The sequence below is a fragment of the Palaemon carinicauda genome, chromosome 8 (assembly GCF_036898095.1).
Source record: "Palaemon carinicauda isolate YSFRI2023 chromosome 8, ASM3689809v2, whole genome shotgun sequence".
Taxonomy (NCBI): Eukaryota; Metazoa; Arthropoda; class Malacostraca; order Decapoda; family Palaemonidae; genus Palaemon; species Palaemon carinicauda.
This window is the reverse complement of record NC_090732.1, coordinates 13110901-13131405: the sequence shown is the minus strand read 5'-3', so window position 1 is coordinate 13131405 and position 20505 is coordinate 13110901. Positions and strand designations below refer to the sequence as shown.

The 20505-nt window shown below is 40.6% G+C and overlaps 1 protein-coding gene across 1 annotated transcript in view; it reads left to right on the top strand.

Moving 5' to 3' along the window:
- Positions 1 to 19173, top strand: part of LOC137645658 (transmembrane protein 50A) — a 44151-nt gene extending 24978 nt beyond the window's left edge. The window contains exons 3-4 of the mRNA XM_068378490.1: positions 10390 to 10550; positions 15502 to 19173. Of these exons, the coding sequence (XP_068234591.1) occupies positions 10390 to 10550; positions 15502 to 15608 (268 nt within the window). The 3' untranslated portion in view covers positions 15609 to 19173. The remainder of the gene's footprint in view (positions 1 to 10389; positions 10551 to 15501) is intronic.
- Positions 19174 to 20505: the final 1332 nt, after the last annotated feature.

Sequence of the window (20505 nt, the reverse complement as noted above, 5' to 3'; positions counted from 1 at the left end):
TCTCTACCTCCGGTACACTTTCCTCTGACACTTCCCTATTGGTTACCTCCGCAAGCCAAACGAAGAAGAATGGTGGCCCTTTAATTTTAGGCCAAGTCTTGAGGCCAGAAGACCTACCCATTTCTCCTTGAGGAATGGGAGGGCTTCTCTCTCAGGACGTGGCTTTGTTATCTTCTGATTTACAGGTTAACAATGCTCTGCTAGTTTTATGGACCTCCTTGGGTCTGCAAGGCCCACCTTTCAAGGAGTTGTTAATGACGGCACTGGCTTCAGTAGGAAGTACAGGAGAGTTTCTGCTCCTGCGCCAGACATATTCGGCTGGTTCCCTTTGAAGGCAGAGAGGAGAGACTAGAGACATGCTTAGTGGTAGATTGCCTCCCACGCCTTCCCTCTGGGAGGCATGCGTTACCTGTTTATGAGAAGCAGGCTTTTAATGTACGCAGTCTTGTATTGGCAAGCAACATGTCTTCAAACATGAGCGCACACATCTCGACCTCACGCTCTCTCTCTCCTCATAATTGAAGAGTTGTCAGTAGGGAACGGCTCCAGTCTCCTTCAGAACGTAGCAGATTCCGTTCGGATCCTGTGTCTACGAACACTAAAGAAGATAGGAGATTACCACCTAACCCCTTTTCCCCTTTCTCTGAGGGCTCATGCCTCAAAGAAAGTAGGGATCTTTGGGCCATTCCAAAGAACAAGGATTCCCTTCTAAACTTGGAAGAAGAAAACCTTGTATAAAAGGATGGACGCTAGTCTTAGATGTCAATAATTTTGAATTTAGAGGCTTAGCAATGTTTTTGATGAAGATTCGTTAGTTTGTTCATCAGTCCAAAAATGATTAAAATTTTAATGAACTTTTAGGTATGTTTTCATGTTTTTCACAAAATGAGCAGAAATATTTGGGATTTGTCTTTCATGAGGAACAAATACCAATTCCATGCCTTTTGCCTAAGCTGAAACACACCCTTTATAGAGACTAGGGTCATGGCATCAGTCACAAAGACTTTTTTTTTTTTCTAGGTATAGAGCTGTCCCTTACCTAGACGGCAGACTTTTCCTTGCAAATACCGTGTAAGATATTTGGGGAGGAAGATATACTCTACTCCTGTCAGACTTCTTACAGAGAGGACATAAGGTCCTTCCTAGCCTCTTGGGAAAATCAGGGGTCTACAACTGTTCCCCGCCAGTAGGTGGTTGAGCCTTCTAGGCACCATAACTTAAATTAGAAAAGTGAATTGTAAGCATTACTAAAGGGATATTTGTAGTGTCTCTTCAGCCCCTAGTTGCATTTATTTATGTAATTTACCTCTGTTTCTGATTCCCTTCTATCTTTCAGCCTTTATTTCATATTGCAATAGTAGGATTTTCCCTTGTTCTACGGTGGTATTGATTGGCCTTCCTGGCCCTAATGCTATGGTTGAAATTCTATATATTCATCAATCTACTGAAGTGTACAGTACTTTTTATTTTGCCAGAATTCAGGGCAAAGAATGTTTACAAGCCAAAGGCCTACTTTGACATATCATTACCTGCTCTGGAATCTTTAGATAATGGAGACTCAGACTACAGTATTATACTGTGTAGAGCAGTGGTTCTCAACTGTCTTTAAGCCATGGACCCATTATCATGATGATGTTTTTGTGGACCCCCATATCCATTCCAAAGAAAAAACTAACTAATAAAAATGGTAAAATGGTAAAGTATTGGGGGCTATCAAGAAGGAAAAAAATTGTAAATGATCATGCTTTATTTTAAAGGAAGACTAATTAAATGCAAGTAAATATTTAATAATCAAATTATATTGAGCAGTTATGGATACCTGTAAGTAATTTATAATAAATTGTTTTGAAATGGGCCTAAGTGATTACAAAAATGCAGATTTATCTGATGAAATCTGTGGTTGATGTTCTTCAGCATTTTTTTTTTTTAACTTACATTTAGCTGTTAATTGTGTTTTTACATTGTGACATGGAAGAGTTACTTAAAGGAATGTAATTAGTAATTGCACTTGCCTTTTGTTTAATAAGTGGTGAAATTATAAGACATCTGGCAAAACTATGGTTTCACTATTACAGGTATTGGGTTTCCAAGACTTTGCTCATATTTTTCTAATTTTATAAGCAACTAGTAAACCATCAATTTGTTCCAACACGGAAACTTACCTCGAACTACTTTCTTAGGAGTTACCTGGAATCTCCTCTCACCCGACCAGAGTTTTGTGTAGTTTACCCTACTTCCGTTTTCTGTGAAGTCTAACCTCAGGTGGTAGGATACGTGCCCTGAGGCTAGGCCCGTGTCAGGCACCCTGCTAGCTTGGGTCTCGGTCCTCAGTAAGTTCTCTGGTCGCGTCGCGATATCATCTCGACGCTCTCCTTATCTCAGTGCGACTCTTCATCTCCCCGGCTCCTTTATGTCCCACGTGACTCCCATGTGGTATTCCTGTGCTTTCCCTTTGTTTTCCCACGTTCTCACGTGTTAACCTTGTCCTTTTTATCCTTTTCTGCTGCATTCCTTGTGCTAAACCATCAATTTTTTTTACTTATGTTATTAAACACTCGAGTGTTTTTCCTGTTTTAAAATTATTATGCATTTTCCTAAAGTATTTCATTGGTTGGTTTTTCTTTCCTGTGTTTGGTATCCAGATAAATTCAAGATTACAAGGTTTCATGCTATTGTTTTAAAGTATATCAATACATATGAGGCACATAGGTTTCATTGCATTCTTTGTCGACGTAATAAATCCATAAGACAAATATTTGTTGGCTAATTGGGGCCACAGCAAAGGGACCTTGGTTCTGAGCCCCTCAGTCCTCAAGGTAAATTTGATATATTAATTCCAATCTTTCTTTGAACTTTATCTTGGTGTAGATTACTGTAGAAATTAAATTCTTAGAACAATTTATTTTCCTTTAGTACATTGGTGTTATGGATCATTAAGATATCACTGAACCTCATTTGAATTTTTTTTTTCTATTTTTGTGTGTGTGTGTGTGTACCCCAGTAACTGGTCCATGAACCACTGGTGTAGATTCAGGGCATTAAAAGACTACTTTGCAAGTACTCTACCTTGTAGGAGCAAGACAATGAGACTTATAGCCCTGTTAGGAATAATGCAATTCCCATGGTCGAATGCCATGTCATTCTTCCTGAAAGAACTTTGTTTTAGAGGGTCACTGCAATGTAACTGAAGACCCCATGCCATCAGGGGAGTGACCACATCTCCTTTGACAGAATTGTAAGTGCAACCCAAAGGAGGTGCAATTCTTTATAACTTCCTTTTTCAATATTAATCTTACCCGATGATCATGTAGCTGTCAACTCTGTTGCCCGACAGAAATCTACGGTCGGGATACGCCAGCGATCGCTATACAGGTGGGGGTGTACACAACAGCGCCATCTGTGGTCAGGTACTTCAGTACTTCTTGTCAACACCACCTCAATTTTTCCTCTGTCGTGCCACCGGCTAGACCTACTTGGATACGCTGTTGATTCTGGAGTTATTGTTCACGATTTGGTGATGTATTTGCTCTAGAGTTTAGCCTTCGCTATTCAGGAAGCTTTATCATTAGCTTAGCAAGTTTTTGGAATTAATTTGATTTAATTTTGGTGACGAAGAGAGTATGAACTCTCTTTCACTTTTAAATGGCCGACCCTTCCCTTAGACGGAAGTGTTGGTGTCGAAGAGAGTATAGACTCTCTTTCTTTATTTTGCTTAACAAAGTTATAGATTTATTTTATATCTCTCCGCCTTTTACAGGCCTCTTCGATTAACTTCCTTTTATTATAAACTTATTAAAATTAATTTTTATGTTTGTTTATATGCGACCTTTCCTAATAGTAGGCGGTCTTTTCTTGGAACCGAAGTTAATTAACATTGAGCCCGTCATATCGTTTTTACCTGTTAAGATTTTATGCTATTTTATGTTTTTGAAAGGATTTCTTTGATAGTCTCGTACTGTTTTCAAAGTTGAACTAACGTTTTGTTTTGTCTCCGCAGTTGTTGACGTTCAGAACGTTCAACTTGCGCTCTATCGTTACGATAGAGAGAGAGTATTCACGGTTTCACGTTGCAGTAAGAGTAAACCGATTCTAGCGTTTTGTTCATTCTTTCTTAGCTTAAATGGTTTTAATTCTAATAAAGGAACTTTTTATTTGGGAAATCTTTCAGTTTTTTTTCCTTTAACAATAATATGTTTTAACGATATATATAATTGGGCTCATCTCTCAGGTTCTAAGTCAAGAGATAGAGACGGAGGGAGAGAGAGGAGGATAAACGTTTCGTTCAAGCGGGTAACGTTGTTATCGTTTTTGCTCTTCTCCCTAGTCTCTTTAGGGGAAGAAGGTAAACGTTTCTAGAGTTTTATTCTTGTTCCCAGGCTTTATGCGGTGAGAGATTTTAAACGTAGTTTATTTGATCTAGTGTTTAGTCTCTTTTCCAGCCACTGAATTTTTTATCTTTCATTATGTTTTTCTGTTACATTGTAATACTGTTTTCGCAATTACTAACTTTTAATGAAGGATAGAATTGCGTGTTTCAGGTACAAACCACTTAAAGTTTCGAGTTCAGTGAAATAAGTGCAAACAGAAATTCAAAAGTGATAAAGTGATAAGCGCAAAGTGTTACAGTGTTGCGTTCGAGGGTTCGTCTGTTCGTGCCAGTTGTTCGCCTAGTCTGGGACCTCTTACAAGCTCCCAAGCCCAGGGGAGAAGTAACGTCGAAGGACTTATGGGTTCATCAGGCCTTGATCGACGAACAGACGTTTCCCTCCGTGGTTTCGGGTGTACCCACTCACGTAGCTGACGTGATCACCCCACCCACACAAAGACGAGAGAGCCCATTTATTCCTCGTCTGCGGAAGAGGTTTCTCGCAGAAACCATGGACCAAATCTTGCAGCTTTTAAGTGCAAGTCGGTCCCTTCCGCGCAAGTCCAGCTCCTAGGTGTAGCCATTGGCACTGGGTCAGTTCGGACTTGCTGCAGTACGACAACTGCACACCTCCCAGAGAGGCAAGGTGGTACCGCAACAGGCAGTAACTCCGTCTGTTGCCGCACCAGCTATTTTAGACCCTCAGTCTCAACGGACAGTAGCTCCGTTTGTTGTTGTCTTTCATAGACCCTAGTGGTCCATGCTGCAGACTATACAGTCTCAGCTTGCTCCTTCATACAGGAGTATCATGCTGGAAGGTTGACAATGTAGCCTGTTAACCTACAACCCGCCGAGGTTGTGCGCTCAGCAGATACTGCGGCTGCCTGCTCCCACCCTCCACCTGTGAGAGCTCCACCTCCGATGCGCAGTCCACCCTGCCAGACGCATGTTCTTGCTGCGCCTCCTGCTTTCATGCGTGAGTTGCCGCATCGGGAGTTGCCGGGTTCCAGCACTATGAGGCAACCTCCTCAACCCATGAGGCAGGAGCCTCATGCTATGCGGCAACCTCCTCTACCCATGAGGCAGGAGCCTCATGCTATGCGGCAACCTCCTCTACCCATGAGGCAGGAGCCTCATGCTATGCGGCATCCTCCTCAACCCATGAGGCAGGAGCCTCATGCTATGCGGCAACCTCCTCTACCCATGAGGCAGGAGCCTCATGCTATGCGGCATCCTCCTCAAACCATGAGGCAGGAGCCTCATGCTATGCGGCATCCTCCTCAACCCATGAGGCAGGAGCCTCATGCTATGAGGAGCCTCATGCTATGCGGCATCCTCCTCAACCCATGAGGCAGGAGCCTCATGCTATACGGCAACCTCCTCTACCCATGAGGCAGGAGCCTCATGCTATGCGGCATCCTCCTCAACCCATGAGGCAGGAGCCTCATGCTATGCAGCATCCTCCTCAACCCATGAGGCAGGAGCCTCATGCTATGCGGCATCCTCCTCAAACCATGAGGCAGGAGCCTCATGCTATGCGGCAACCTCCTCAACCCATGAGGCAGGAGCCTCATACTATGCGGCATCCTCCTCAACCCATGCGGCATGAGCCTCATCCCTTGCAGCATGAGCCTCATCCCATGCAGCATGAGCCTCATCCCATGCAGCATGAGCCTCATACCATGCAGCATGAGCCTCATCCCATGCAGCATGAGCCTCATCCCATGCAGCATAAGCCGCATGCCATGCAACATGCTCTGCATACCTTACAGCATGCTCTACATACAGCATGCTCTGCATACCTTACAGCATGTGCATACCTTACAGCATGCTCTGCATACCTTACCGCATGCTCCTCAGTCACACATCTTTGGTTGTTGCCAACTCACAAGACTGTCAAGCAGTTTCATAACGTTGCCTTCTGGTCTGCTGCTTTTGCACCAGTGAAACCCTCACTGAGAGAACTTAGCTTTTCTCGGATATGGTTCCTGTAGATGAGAAAGTGCTATTCTCCCTCCTTCTGATATTCCCTTGAGGATTCTGTCATTTGGAGAGGAGCCTTAAGCTGCTTAGCCTCCTATGGACTTTTATTTAAGCATAACATGCTTCCAGGGAGGGTAATGGTTCCGCTTCAGTCGCTAACCCCGTCTGTTGCCACACCTGCTCCCATAGACCTTGAGCTTTGTTGCAAGACATGCAGTCCAAGCTTAGTCCTTGTTAGAGGATTTTTTGTTTACGGAGTCAGTGTGTCACTGGGAAGACGTTCAACAACCAGCAGAAGTGACTTGTTGTGACGCAGTGCGGCAACCTCAGCAACCCGATAAGGAGTTGTCTGTACGACCCAGACAGTCTAGACAGTTTCGGGTTGTCGCTGTACTTCCTCGCTTCCCCATGGTTGACAGTTCACAGACTGTGCAGCAGTACCATGATCTTGTGTCCGGCTCCGTCAGACGACTGGCTTTTAAGAGCTCCCACAAGTCGTCGCTGTCTGGAGATTTTCAATGGACTATGGATCTGACCAAGGAACTGGGCCTCCTGGTCAATTTTGAGGAGTCCCAGCTCGTCCCATCCCAGACCATTGTCTACCTGGGTATGGAGCTTCAGAGTCGAGCTTTTCGGGCTTTTCCGTCGGCCCCAAGGATCTACCAAGCCCTAGAATGCATCCAGAGCATGCTGAGAAGGAACCGATGCTCAGTCAGGTAGTGGATGAGTCTAACAGGGACACTTTCATCGCTGGCCCTGTTCATCGAGTTAGGGAGACTCCACCTCCGCCCCCTTCAGTATCATCTAGCTGCTCACTGGATAAAGGACATGACGCTAGAGACGGTCTCAGTTCCTGTTTCCGAAGAGAGGAGGTCTACTCTCACGTGGTGAAAGAACAGCTTTCTTCTCAAGGAAGTCTACCTTTGGCTGTTCAGAAACCCGACCGCCGTCTCTTCTCGGACGCATCAGACACGGGCTGGGGTGCGACTTTGGACGGACAGGAATGCTCGGGAACATGGAATCAGGAGCAAAGGACACTTCACATCAATTGCAAGGAGCTGTTGGCGGTTCATCTGGCCTTGATAAACTTCAAGTCCCTCCAGCTTAACAAGGTGGTGGAGGTGGACTCTGACAACACCACAGCCTTGGCTTACATCTCCAAGCAGGGAGGGACTCATTCGTGGAAGTTGTTCTAGATCGCAAGGGACCTCCTCATCTGGTCAAAAGATCGAAAGCTCACGCTGGTAACGAGGTTCATTCAGGGCGATATGAATGTCATGGCAGATCGCCTCAGCCGGAAGGGTCAGGTCATCCCCACAGAGTGGACCCTTCACAAGAATGTTTGCAGCAGACTTTGGGCCCTGTGGGGTCAGCCAACCATAGATCTGTTCGCTACCTCGATAACCTAGAGGCTCCCGTTGTATTGTTCTCCGATTCCAGACCCAGCAGCAGTTCACGTGGATGCTTTTCTGCTGGATTGGTCCCATCTCGACCTGTATGCATTCCCGCCGTTCAAGATTGTCAACAGGGTACTTCAGAAGTTCGCCTCTCGCAAAGGGACACGGCTGATGTTGGTTGGCTCCGCTCTGGCCCGCGAGAGAATGGTTCATAGAGGTACTGCAATGGCTGGTCGACATTCCCAGGACTCTTCCTCTAGGAGTGGACCTTCTACGTCAAACTCACGTAAAGAAGGTACACCCAAACCTCCACGCTCTTCGTCTGACTGCCTTCAGACTTTCGAAAGACTCTCAAGAGCTAGGGGCTTTTCGAAGGAGGCAGCCAGAGCGATTGCCAGAGCAAGGAGGACATCCACTCTCAGAGTCTATCAGTCTAAAGGGGAAGTCTTCCGAAGCTGGTACAAGGCCAATGCAGTTTCCTCAACCAGTACCACTGTAACCCAGATTGCTGACTTCCTGTTACATCTAAGGAACGTAAGATCTCTTTCAGCTCCTACGATCAAGGGTTACAGAAGTATGTTGGCAGCGGTTTTCCGCCACAGAGGCTTGGATCTTTCCACCAACAAAGATCTACAGGACCTCCTTAGGTCTTTTGAGACCTCAAAGGAACGTCGGTTGTCCACTCCAGGCTGGAATCTAGACGTGGTCCTAAGGTTCCTTATGTCATCAAGATTTGAACCTCTCCAATCAGCCTCTTTTAAGGACCTCACATTAAAAACTCTTTTCCTCGTGTGCTTGACAACAGCTAAAAGAGTAAGTGAGATCCACGCCTTCAGCAGGAACATAGTTTTCACATCTGAAACGGCTACATGTTCCTTGCAGCTCGGTTTTTTGCTAAAACGAGCTTCCTTCACGTCCTTGGCCTAAGTCGTTCGAGATCCCAAGCCTGTCCAACTTGGTGGGGAACGAACTGGAGAGAGTACTTTGCCCAGTTAGAGCTCTTAGGTACTATCTAAAAAGGTCATAACCTTTACGAGGACAATCAGAAGCCTTATGGTGTGCTATCAAGAAGCCTTCTCTTCCAAGGTCTAAGAACTCAGTTTCTTACTAATTCAGGCTTCTGATTAGGGAAGCACATTCTCATCTGAAGGAAGAAGACCTTGCTTTGCTGAAGGTAAGGACACATGAAGTGAGAGCTGTGGCTACTTCAGTGGCCTTCAAACAGAACCGTTCTCTGCAGAGTGTTATGGATGCAACCTATTGGAGAAGCAAGTCAGTGTTCGCATCATTCTATCTCAAAGATGTCCAGTCTCTTTACGAGAACTGCTACACCCTGGGACCATTCGTAGCAACGAATGCAGTAGTAGGCGGGGGCTCAGCCACTACATTCCCATAATCCCATAACCTTTTTAACCTTTCTCTTGAATACTTTTTATGGGTTGTACGGTCGGCTAAGAAGCCTTCCACATCCTTGTTGATTTGGCGGGTGGTCAATTCTTTCTTGAGAAGCGCCGAGGTTAAAGGTTGTGATGAGGTCCTTTAGTATGGGTTGCAGCCCTTTATACTTCAGCACCTAAGAGTCGTTCAGCATCCTAAGAGGACCGCTACGCTCAATAAGGAAGACGTACTTAATAAAGGCAGAGTAATGGTTCAAGTCGTCTTCCTTACCAGGTACTTATTTATTTTATGTTATTTTTGAATAACTAATAAAATAAAATACGGGATACTTAGCTTCTTTGTTAACATGTATGCTGGTCTCCACCCACCACCCTGGGTGTGAATCAGCTACATGATCATCGGGTAAGATTAATATTGAAAAATGTTATTTTCATTAGTAAAATAAATTTTTGAATATACTTACCCGATGATCATGATTTAATTGACCCACCCCTCCTCCCCATAGAGAACCAGTGGACCAAGGAAAAAATTGAGGTGGTGTTGACAAGAAGTACTGGAGTACCTGACCACAGATGGCGCTGTTGTGTACACCCCCACCTGTATAGCGATCGCTGGCGTATTCCGACCGTAGATTTCTGTCGGGCAACAGAGTTGACAGCTACATGATCATCGGGTAAGTATATTCAAAAATTTATTTTAATAATGAAAATAACATTTTATTTGAATGATACCTGAACTATTTAGCGATAGCGAATGATGAGAAGGTATAACACCTTGGCAGGGTACTTGAGTCTAGGTTAACTTCTTTTTCCGAAACTCACTCCAGAAGCATTATAGGTTATGAAAATTGTGTAATTATTTAAAATACTAATAAATTTCTCCATGAAAATTTTCTCCTCTCACTTTCTTATAAGTAAATTGCTTCCCCCTCTTGGGCTTGTGGACTTGTAACATTGTGCTTTTCCAGCCACTTTTACAGCTTGGTACAGTATATGATAGTAATAGTAATGATGTCTATTGATCACCTTGACCAGATACTGTACTATATATGGTATACTGTATATCAGAATACTGTACTTGATTGTTTGAAATTGAGAGTTGAATTAGAATTTGGTTGGGGAATGTAGCATACTTTATGATTAATATATCAAGAGGGGCGTATCCCTATTACAAAGAATGCATAACTGGAACAAGTTGGTATTGACTGTGATTACTGCAGACTAATTTTTTTTTTTTGTTTCACAGGGTTAACACAGTGAGTAATGGACAAATTCGTGGAGATATGTACACAGATGGCTGCATTGGACCATTTGGAGCAAGAATATGGCTTTTCCTGGGCCTGATGCTGAGTTTTGGATCCATCATTGCTGCATGCTGGATTCTTTTTGGTGGTTATGTGATCCCTAGTAAGTGAGATTGAACATTTAGTTGTCTTTTATAGATTATTTTATGACATGCAAAGTATATAGCAGTCAGTATACAGTATAAAAGTTTATAATAGTTTTACTCATCATTGTATTTTTATTTGTTCCTACGCAAAATACAAACCTTACGTTCTTTACTCTTGAGAAGAAATCAGCGCAAGCTGACAGACGGCTATAAAAACTTCTAACGAGGTATTAACAACTGTTCCGGTCATTACCAGTGGTAGCAGGGAGAAGCACTCTCCCCCCACCGCTCACTCATACTTTCTATACTATGATCATGTCTCCTTTCATGTTCTATGGCTTGGCTAAAATTAAACTTTTTCCTTTCTCTTTTTGTGTGTGTGTGTGTGTGAATTTGCCCAGGCAAGGCAGGCTGCTCCTGCACCACTATGTCGAAGGAAGACACGGACCCTCACCATCTGCCCTTCATGCAGAGTACACTCCTACACGAAAGCTTCCCCTTACCTAGAGTGTAGGGAGTGGTCATTCTCCCAGTGGGAGAGTTATGGCAGAAGGAAGAAGTTGAAAAGGAATTCTTCGCCTTCGGGGTCCTCCTCAAAGTACCAACTTCTTTCTCTTTCCTCTAGTACCCTCCTCAGTGACTGCTTGTTTGATCTCTGAAGAACGCTCAAGTAAGATTGATGGCCATTTGATTCGGTCAACCTTTCGGTCACGTTGCTCCTTCCCCTAGTGAGGTAAAAGGGACTTCCACTCTGGGGAATCCGTAACACAAAGATGCTCTGCGTCTTTAGTGGCCGTCTTTGGAACTCTCAGGTCTCTCCCCTTGAAAGACCAACTTTTTGAGGTTTTGGCCAAGGATGCACAGCAGGATAGAGTATCTGCTTCTGGCAGGGTTGGCTTCAGCACTTCTCCCTCTAGAGCCAAGAGGAGGGAGTCTCTTTTGCACCGTCTTGTGCCCTCTGGACCTTCATCGTCCACAGATCCTCGCATATCTGCCTAACTGTAAAACTCTGATCCATACATCCCCTACCTCTTCTAAAACCAGCCTGTACTTCTAAGAAGTTGCATCCTCAGTTTTATCCTTAATCCTTATTAGTTAGAACTCTACCATACACTTTTCCAACCTTACTCAACAAATTAATACCTCTTGAATTACAACTGCGCACATTTCCCTTACCTTTGTATAGCGGAACCATACATACGCACAACCAGTCCACTGGTACCATTGACAACATGAAACAATCTCACCGACCAGGAAAGTACAGTCATAACCCCCTTCCTTTAATATCTCAGCCCTCGCACCATCCATACCAGGTGCATCTCCTGCTCTCATATCATCTAGTGATCTCTTCACTTCCTCTCGTGTAATCTCTCTCTCATTCTCTTCTCCCACCACTGGCACTGCATCATCAATTATATCTGCCTACCTATTATCCTCAACATTCAGCACCCTTTCAAAATATTCAGCCCTCGTTTTCCTTGCCTCCTCTCCTTTCAACAACCTTCCATTTTCATCTTTCACTGTCCCTTCAATTCTTGAACCACCCTTCCTTACTCTCCTCTCTTCTCTTTCCAAAACTACGACTAATTCTCTTCTTACGAACGACCTAATCCCTGACCCCACCTCCAGTCAGCCGTCCTCTTTGCATCAGCTACTTAACGATTTACTTACACATTTTCTCTTTAACTTTTATACTTCTTTACACTATTACTCAGTATTCTTCAAATGCCCTTTTTGTCTCTTCCACTTTTATCTTCACTCCTTCATTCCACCATTCACTACCCTTCCTCATGCTGCCTCCAACAATCCTCTTGCCACACACCACTCGCAATCCCAAAAAAATTTTCTTTTACTAACTAGCATTCCTCCTCTAGATCACTAGTTACTCTCACCTTCACCCTGTCATATGCCACTTCCAACTTTTCTTGATATTTGCTTTTTACATGTTTTTTTTTTTTCAACTCTTCAACCTTCACTAACTTCCTTTTACATCCCCCACTTTATTTCTCCACTCTTACTACAACTAATAGTCTTTCAACCAAAACATGATCAGACACCGTTAGCCATACCCCTAAACACGTGCATATCTTTCAATCTTCCGAACATCCTTCTTGTTATCAATTCATAATCCATTAATGCCCTTTTTTACCAATTTTACTCAGTACTTCTTGTTATCTTTCTTTTCGAAAAAACTACATCTTATCATTAGGTCTTGTTCAACAAAAATATATACCAGTCTCTTACCAGTCTCATTTTCACCTGGTACGCTATACTTCCCAATGACACCTACCTCTCCCGCCCCCATTCTGGCATTTAAGTCATGCATCACAATCACATAATTCCATTTACAAACCTACTTAATTCATTCCTGCATTCATTCCACTCTTTACTTTTCTCACAACATGATCTTTACTAACAAAAGCCTAACATCCCCTGCCTGACCTAACCCTTACCCACATTAACCTAGATGATACCTCCTAACATTCCACTACTTTACCTGCCATCCATTCACTCGCCAATAAAGCCTCATCTTCTCTTGCTCTTTCCCTTTGAATACCAGTTACTTAACCAAACATCACTTCACCCTTCCCTTTTATCTTTGTCTCACATAAGACCAATACACCCATCCTTCTATTCTAAAACATACATCCAATTTCACATCTTTTACTCTCTATTGTACTACATCCATGCACATTCAGACACTCCAAAGCTAGAGTGCTGGGAGCAGTCACTCTCCCCCAGCTCTGACCTCGGACCTTTTAGTCACATCTTACAACATCCAGGGATATGTTGGCGCTATTCTAATTGTTGTTATGCCCCCGCAGCATACCTGGCCAAAAGTGTGTCTTGGCAGACAACCTTAGTAGGAAGACTTGGATAGTTGGTTCCGCGTGATCTTTGAACCCACATATAATGAAGAAGTGATGACTTTGTGGGGTTCACCAACAATAGACCTGTTCGTTAAAGCCCCGAACCAGGAGCTTCTGGTGTACAACTTGCCAGTACCAGTCTCTCTGGCAGCGTCTAAGGATCCCTTTCAACATCCGTGGGATCATTTGGATATAAATGCATTTCCCCCGTTCTGCCTAACAAGGCAACTCCTCGACAGAGTGAGATTGGCAACCAACCTATCCACGACTCTTGATAGCTCCACTTTGGGGAGAGGTGGAATGAACCGATCCATGACTCTTGATAGCTCCACTTTGGCATGAGGTGGAATGGAACCCGTCCAGACCTAATGCCCTCCACGGCTTACTCCGCCAACCACACGCTTGGATTTAGCATCAGGTTGTGGGATCCCTACGACTTAAAGCTTGGAGATTGTCAAGCATCTCCTCACTGAGAGAGGATGTTTATGACCAGTGGGGAAACAGGTGAAGTGGTACCTCAAGGTCATCGACCTCAGTCTACCAGGCGAAGTTGGCAATCTATTGTCGGTGTCGTGGAAGGGTTCTCTCCACTCAGAGCCACCTTACCCCTAGTTGAATTTTTCCTTTATCTCAGAGAGGAAAAACTGCACTGTCTTCGCATTAAAAGTCTAATTGCTTGGCCTTAAGCTGAGTCTTTAGACTGAAAGGAGTAGATATTTCCTCTAAAGTAGAGCTGTCCATGCTCATATTGGAGTTTTGAACTTTTGAAGAAGCTTAACTTCAATCATTCCTTTCGTCTTCGGGAGGTAGCCGATGATCTTGATCAACAGGTTTTATATCCTGTCAGAGCGCCAAGGCATAAAACAAGCTCTTGGAGCTTGTCCCAAGATCAAGGCACCTGTTTGTCAGATTGGGTAGAGTCAAGAAAATGGTGATGAGGAATACCATCTCCTTGTGGATTAGAAATGTCATTGACCGTACCATGAATCCTTTCCTTCGACAGGAACATGTACAACCCAGAGCTCACGACGTCTGGGGCGTAAGTACGTCCCTGGTATTCAAGAAGAACCTCTCTGTTATGCAAGTAATGTCCATCAAGCAGGTGTGTGGAGTAAACAAACTTCACTGCTCGCTACCTGCAAGGCATAAGCTAAACACATGTCCATAGGTACATTTTCAATAGGTCCTGTGGTAGCTGCACAGCAAGCAGTACAGTGACCTTAGCTCCTCACAGGACTATTAGCAGTCGTTTGAGGGCAGATGTTACAGTGTTTTTCTAAGGTGAATGAAATGGCATTGACTTTCCCTTTCTTTTCTTCATCTTTATCTCATTATGGGTATAGCATCCAAAGACCCTGTCAGGTCTTACAAGGGGGAAATTAGGGTGTCGGCAGTCACTGTGCGTAATCACAAACTTATTGATTTTACGTAGTCATACGGGCTGTCAAACCTCGATATTGCCAGGCCACTATTTTATGAAATATCTGGGTGGTCATCCCTCGCAATATCATGGTTGGATATAGTGATCCCTGGGCAAAAGTTTGTCATTTGAAGGGACTTCCTCCCACCAAAGAGTGAGTCTCCTATGTAATGAATGCAAGGTTTGTATTTTGTGTAGGAACAAATAGCAAATTTTGAAATAATTTGTATTTTTTGCTAACAATACAAACCGGTAGTTCTTTACACATCCCTTACCTGCCATCACTGAATCCCAAGGAAAGACTTGACTACCATCAAAATGAAGGTATGAGTGAGCAGGGGACAATGCTTCTCCCGCCATTCTGGTCGTTGACACCTCATTGAAAGTTTTTATAGCCACATACCAGCTTTTGCTGATTTCTGCTTTTATGTAAATTACTACTGGATTATATAGTTAAGAAAAATACAAATTACTTCTAAATGTCATGTTTTTCAGTCTGGGATTAAAAATTAATAATTCTCTTCATGTATGAAAAATAACTTGACAAATGAATATAATATGATGTATTTGGAATAAATATACTTTATTAGTGCTTATAAGATATAGTATTTAGTACACATTTATCTTAGAAGATGCAATGTACAAGTTCCTGAAACCTTCCTTTATTTCTGGTTTCAGAATCCGAAGTTCAGTGGCCAGGTGTTGCTGTCTTCCTTCAGAATATGTTCATTTTCTTCAGCTCTGTTATATACAAAATAGGTCGTTCGGAGGACAATTGGGGCTGAGTAAACCTGTACATAAGGGAGATAGAATCAAAGAGACTGAGAATTATACAGGATGTGGTTTTCTTGATAATATTTTTATTTTTCTTATACTACCTCCAGATAGGATTTATTTCTAATGTATCTGTGTAAAGGTATTTCTGAAGTAAATCCTGAGTATGGAAACAGTGAGGTGCAGAACATCCTTCTCTCATTATCTCCCTTTTGTAATGAACAATTAAGAGAGAATATAAGAACAAGTGAAAAGAAAAATAAATTACATAGTACTCCATATTAATGGATTCTCATCATATTTTAAACATGTTATTAAAAATTATCATATTGTGATTATTATAAATAATGATATTGAAATTCTTGTGGAAGTGAATTTTTCTAGTTTTTCATGATTACATATCTAAACAATGTCATTTCTTTTTAAAGTTTTACAATAACAATGTCATTTCTTTTTAACGTTTTACTTTTCCAGAGAAAATACTAAAAAAGTTAATCATGTGAAAAGGATTCAATTTGTAACATACTTTTTTCATGGCAAGCTGAACAATATTCATAAAATAAGATTTAATAGATTATTGCATTTTTTTTTATGTGTTCAATTTCTGAGAGAGATATTTTATGACTAATACAGATTTTTCAAAGATCAAATCTTTGGTTTATAACAATAATTCAATATTTAAAGTGATATTTTTCATTTCCAAAATTGACATAGTAGTGTCAGTTATTTTCAAAATATATGCATTACCTCATATATTGGTCTCATGATAGGAATAAAATAAAAATTATTCTTTGCATTTTTAAGTCTTAAACAATTGCAAACTTAATTTGAAGTCTATGCTGTGGACTTTTTGATTGAAAATAAAAAAAAGGCTGTCATTGAATATTACCATATTTGCAGTATTATGTATGTGGTAATTCTAGATTTACCATCTACCCCTTCTTGTCTTTTCAATTAATAATTGGCATCCAGTCATGTCTCCACTCACCTTTTTTTACCATTAATCAGTGCAGTTAAATTTTAGAATACATAACTCCTGTCGGCAGGATTTCTATACAGCCATATCTACAGCACTACAATAACCACAGACTTATGCCAAGCCATTGTTCTGATGGTAGATGGTTTCAGATACAATTTGCATCTTTCTGTGTTTTGGTGTACCTTGTGAATTTTAGTTAATCATATTTAGATGTGAATCCAGGTGAATATTGTAGTTAATTGATTATGTGTATTTGAAAGTATTTTTACAGTACATTTTATTATATATCCTTGTGATACAGAGCCATCTCATACTGACTTCCGAGATTGTTTAAGTGTTTAAAAGTGTTTTTTTTTTATGTGTTAAAAAGACAATTACGTATTAAATTTAGGAAAATTGTCTGCCAAAATTGTGGGCTTCCAAATTCTGTGTATTCATGTTAATGAAATGCATGGACATTTGTTGTTAGCTACAGCAATAAAGCACCTCGGCCCATTTCTTTTTATTATTGTGAACCAATATGGATCATAGAATTCCCTCAGAACTTTATCAACAGTACTTTTATCATTGTGTGTTAAATGTAAGCAGATATTTTACATTTCAAGTGATTTGAAAACTTATTGTTAAATGTAAGGAGCTTGATTTCAAGCTGGGAGTGAAAGACAGGTGCTTTAAGCTTTGAAAAAAAGAAATTACTTCAAACCAATCTAGATAGTCTCCCATATAATAGAATGGGTCTGGAGGATTATTCATGGAATGCCAAAAATGGTTTCTATAAACCTTTAATAACACTAAAGTTGAGGTAGGGTTTAATATATATATATATTTTTTTTTTGTTGGCTCTGTTAGTGTAGTTAATAGTAGATATGTCATTCAAAGGTTTGAATTTCAAATGTCACTTATACCAAGTCTAAACAATAACGTATTGAAAATGTTTGTTGCTACAATATGCATTAACCCTCCCCTGCTGTTGTGCTTGTTTATTTATCTCATTGTGCAATATATAGATATCCTTATTTTGTATCCCCTTGAATTCCTAACGTCAAGTTTGAGAGATACCCGAGGGATAGTATGAAATTCAGAACTGAAATATTCCCTTGGGCATTAATAATGCAGTTGATATAGGTGGTTATCTTATTATTCCAAAGATATGGATTCACATTCCATCCTGAATAGATAAATTTTCTTGGTACTAATACAGGAAATATTTGTTAGGTTACTAGCACAGTATTTCCAGATAAAAGTGAAGGATGTGGTAAATTTTCATAAAGTCTGTATGAGGTTGGAGCACAGTGCAACACTGTTTTTGCTTGGTCACAACATTTGTAGGTTTTGAAATAGTTTTGAGAATTGATTCCTATCATTTTGTCTTCCCTGTGCCTGAAGGTAACTGAATATAAAGAAGCAGCAACTTTATCTGTTGTAACCTTTGGTAAATGATTTTAGTTCAGATAGAAAATGGTCACGAATGGAATATTTATAATTCTTGTGTATTTGTTTTGAATCACTATGCTCATACACTGAATATCTGAAACCTTTATGGTAAAGGATATGAAGCTAAACTATGATGGAGTACCAAAGGAGTACCAATATCATCCTTGTTACATGAATTATAACTGTCAAAGAAAGGTAGTCCATTCAGCTTGGTGGTCGGTTTATGTGCACTGATGCTTTGTGTTCAAGCTACGGTGTTTGTTCTTTTTTTCCGATGATACACATATTTAATGTAATCATACAATGGACAAATTAGGGACTCATTTAGCCTAAAACTTAAAAGTTGTATTCACTGTGTGTATTTACTCTATATAGTGTATATGTATATACAGTACTGCCTATACCGGTATAGAATAAAAGTACTTTTAACCGGCACTCCTGGGCCAAGCCTTACTTATTTATTAAATATAATCTGGCTTAAAATAGATATACGGTAACTTCCAAAATTATTTCAAGAAGAATAATTTCCTATCAAAAAGAAAGCAAGCTCCTTCAAACAAAACTTATCTACAGCTACTATGTAAGCGTTCAAGCAAAACAACAGCCAATTATCCAAGTATTTCACATGGCCTCCCTCTATCTATATAGTGACATACCATTAAAGTAATCCTGTTTCATGTGTGATATTGGTTGCCTTTCTAGCTCCTAGTATCATTAAAGGACTACAGTAATCATACTTCAATCTTAGTAGGCAGTGATTTTACTAATGCAGATATAGTTATGTGAATATATAAGTAAAACACTAAATTTCTTTCCTCGTGTGATTTGTTTATAAAGGTGTAATATTTCCTGGGATCCTTGCAGTTACCAATTAGTACATTTTCGCAGAAATTTATGTCAAGCATAAATAATCTGCTCCATTAGATTTGTCATTGTTGCTTGATATCAGTAAATTTATTAATGTTTTCTATATTGAAAGGAAAACTATTTGAAATAACCCCATATCGAAAGTAAATTATAAAAGTTAATGAATGATCTCTGCTTATTTTTTCAATATCCCTGTATAGCTATATCTAAAGTGTGATTTTGTAATTTGGCAGAAAAAATATTTAGCAGTGCAACTCACTAATCTTGCCTTCTTAAAGTCAGTAAGAAAAAAGTAAGCCCTCTTTAAGCAAGATAAATTTTGTAGCCAAAAATAAAATAAGATTCACAACATAAAATTTGTGGTCAGGCCGAATGAATTGAAATGATTTAGTGTACTGTTTCAGATGGAAAACAATACAGTTGGTTCCTATAACTAATGTAAATTATTTTTAAATATCTGAAGCAATTAAACTGTGATAATCCTCATATTTGTAAAAGGGAGCAGAGATGATTTCAAGTTATTAAAATCCCAATATTACTTTTATTTTATGAAGTTTAATATACTGTAAAAATTTGTGTATACAGTACTCAATGCAGTGAAAAAGGACCGAGAGGGGTGGGTACCTGGTTTGAAACTGATTTCCCCATTGGTACCACGTCTCCTCAGTTAACCAGCCTACACGCTAACCAACCGCTCCCCCTTTCTCTGTCTCTCTTTTATTCTCATTATACAATTTAATACCAACTCTCTCTGCTTATCCCTTCTAACCTAACCTTGTTCGTATATTCATATTACAGTTTTTATGATTGTTATCCCAATTTCCTTTCATTCACTCATATATTCATGTTACAGTTTTTATGATTAATATTATCCCAAATTCCTTTCATTCCTTATTATGCTCTTTATTTATGATGTTGCCCTAGTTGCACCTTCCCCCTCCTTAATCCCCCCTCACCCTTCACGTAACTCTAACCGACCATTCACGTCTCATTTTTTCATTTTATCAGACTAATTCTTTTTATTCTGTATTTTATCCCTTCACATCGACCTAGGCCTTTGCCTCCTCCACCATGCGCATTCTCTTAACTGCTGTTGCTTACTCCCTGCCCAAAGCTCACCAACCCTATAAACCGTCATGCACTAAAACACTTGGAAGGAAACTTTCCCTTTCAATGACATAATGAAAGTGGCCTGTCACACTGTGCGTATTTAGCAGCAATTTCTAGCACGTGTGTGGGAAGGCCCCCGATCGTATTATTAAAATCATTATTATTATTATTAGCTAAACTACAACTCTAGTTGGAAAAGCAAGATGCAATAAGCTCAAGAGCTCCAATAGGGAAATATACCACAGTGAGGAAAGAAATTAAAGAAGTAAATCAACGATGAGAAAAAATAAATAAAATATTTTTAAACGACGAGAGAAAATTAATGAAATATTTTAAAAACAGTAACAACATTAAAATAGATATGTCATATATAAACTGTAAAGACTTATGTCAGCCTGTTCAACATTAAGCATTTGCTCCAATTTTGAACTTTTTAAGTTTTACTGATTCTACTACCCGATTAGGATGAGGGGAAAACTAAATACAGAAACATGCCTTGAATTTTACTTCAATGGGGG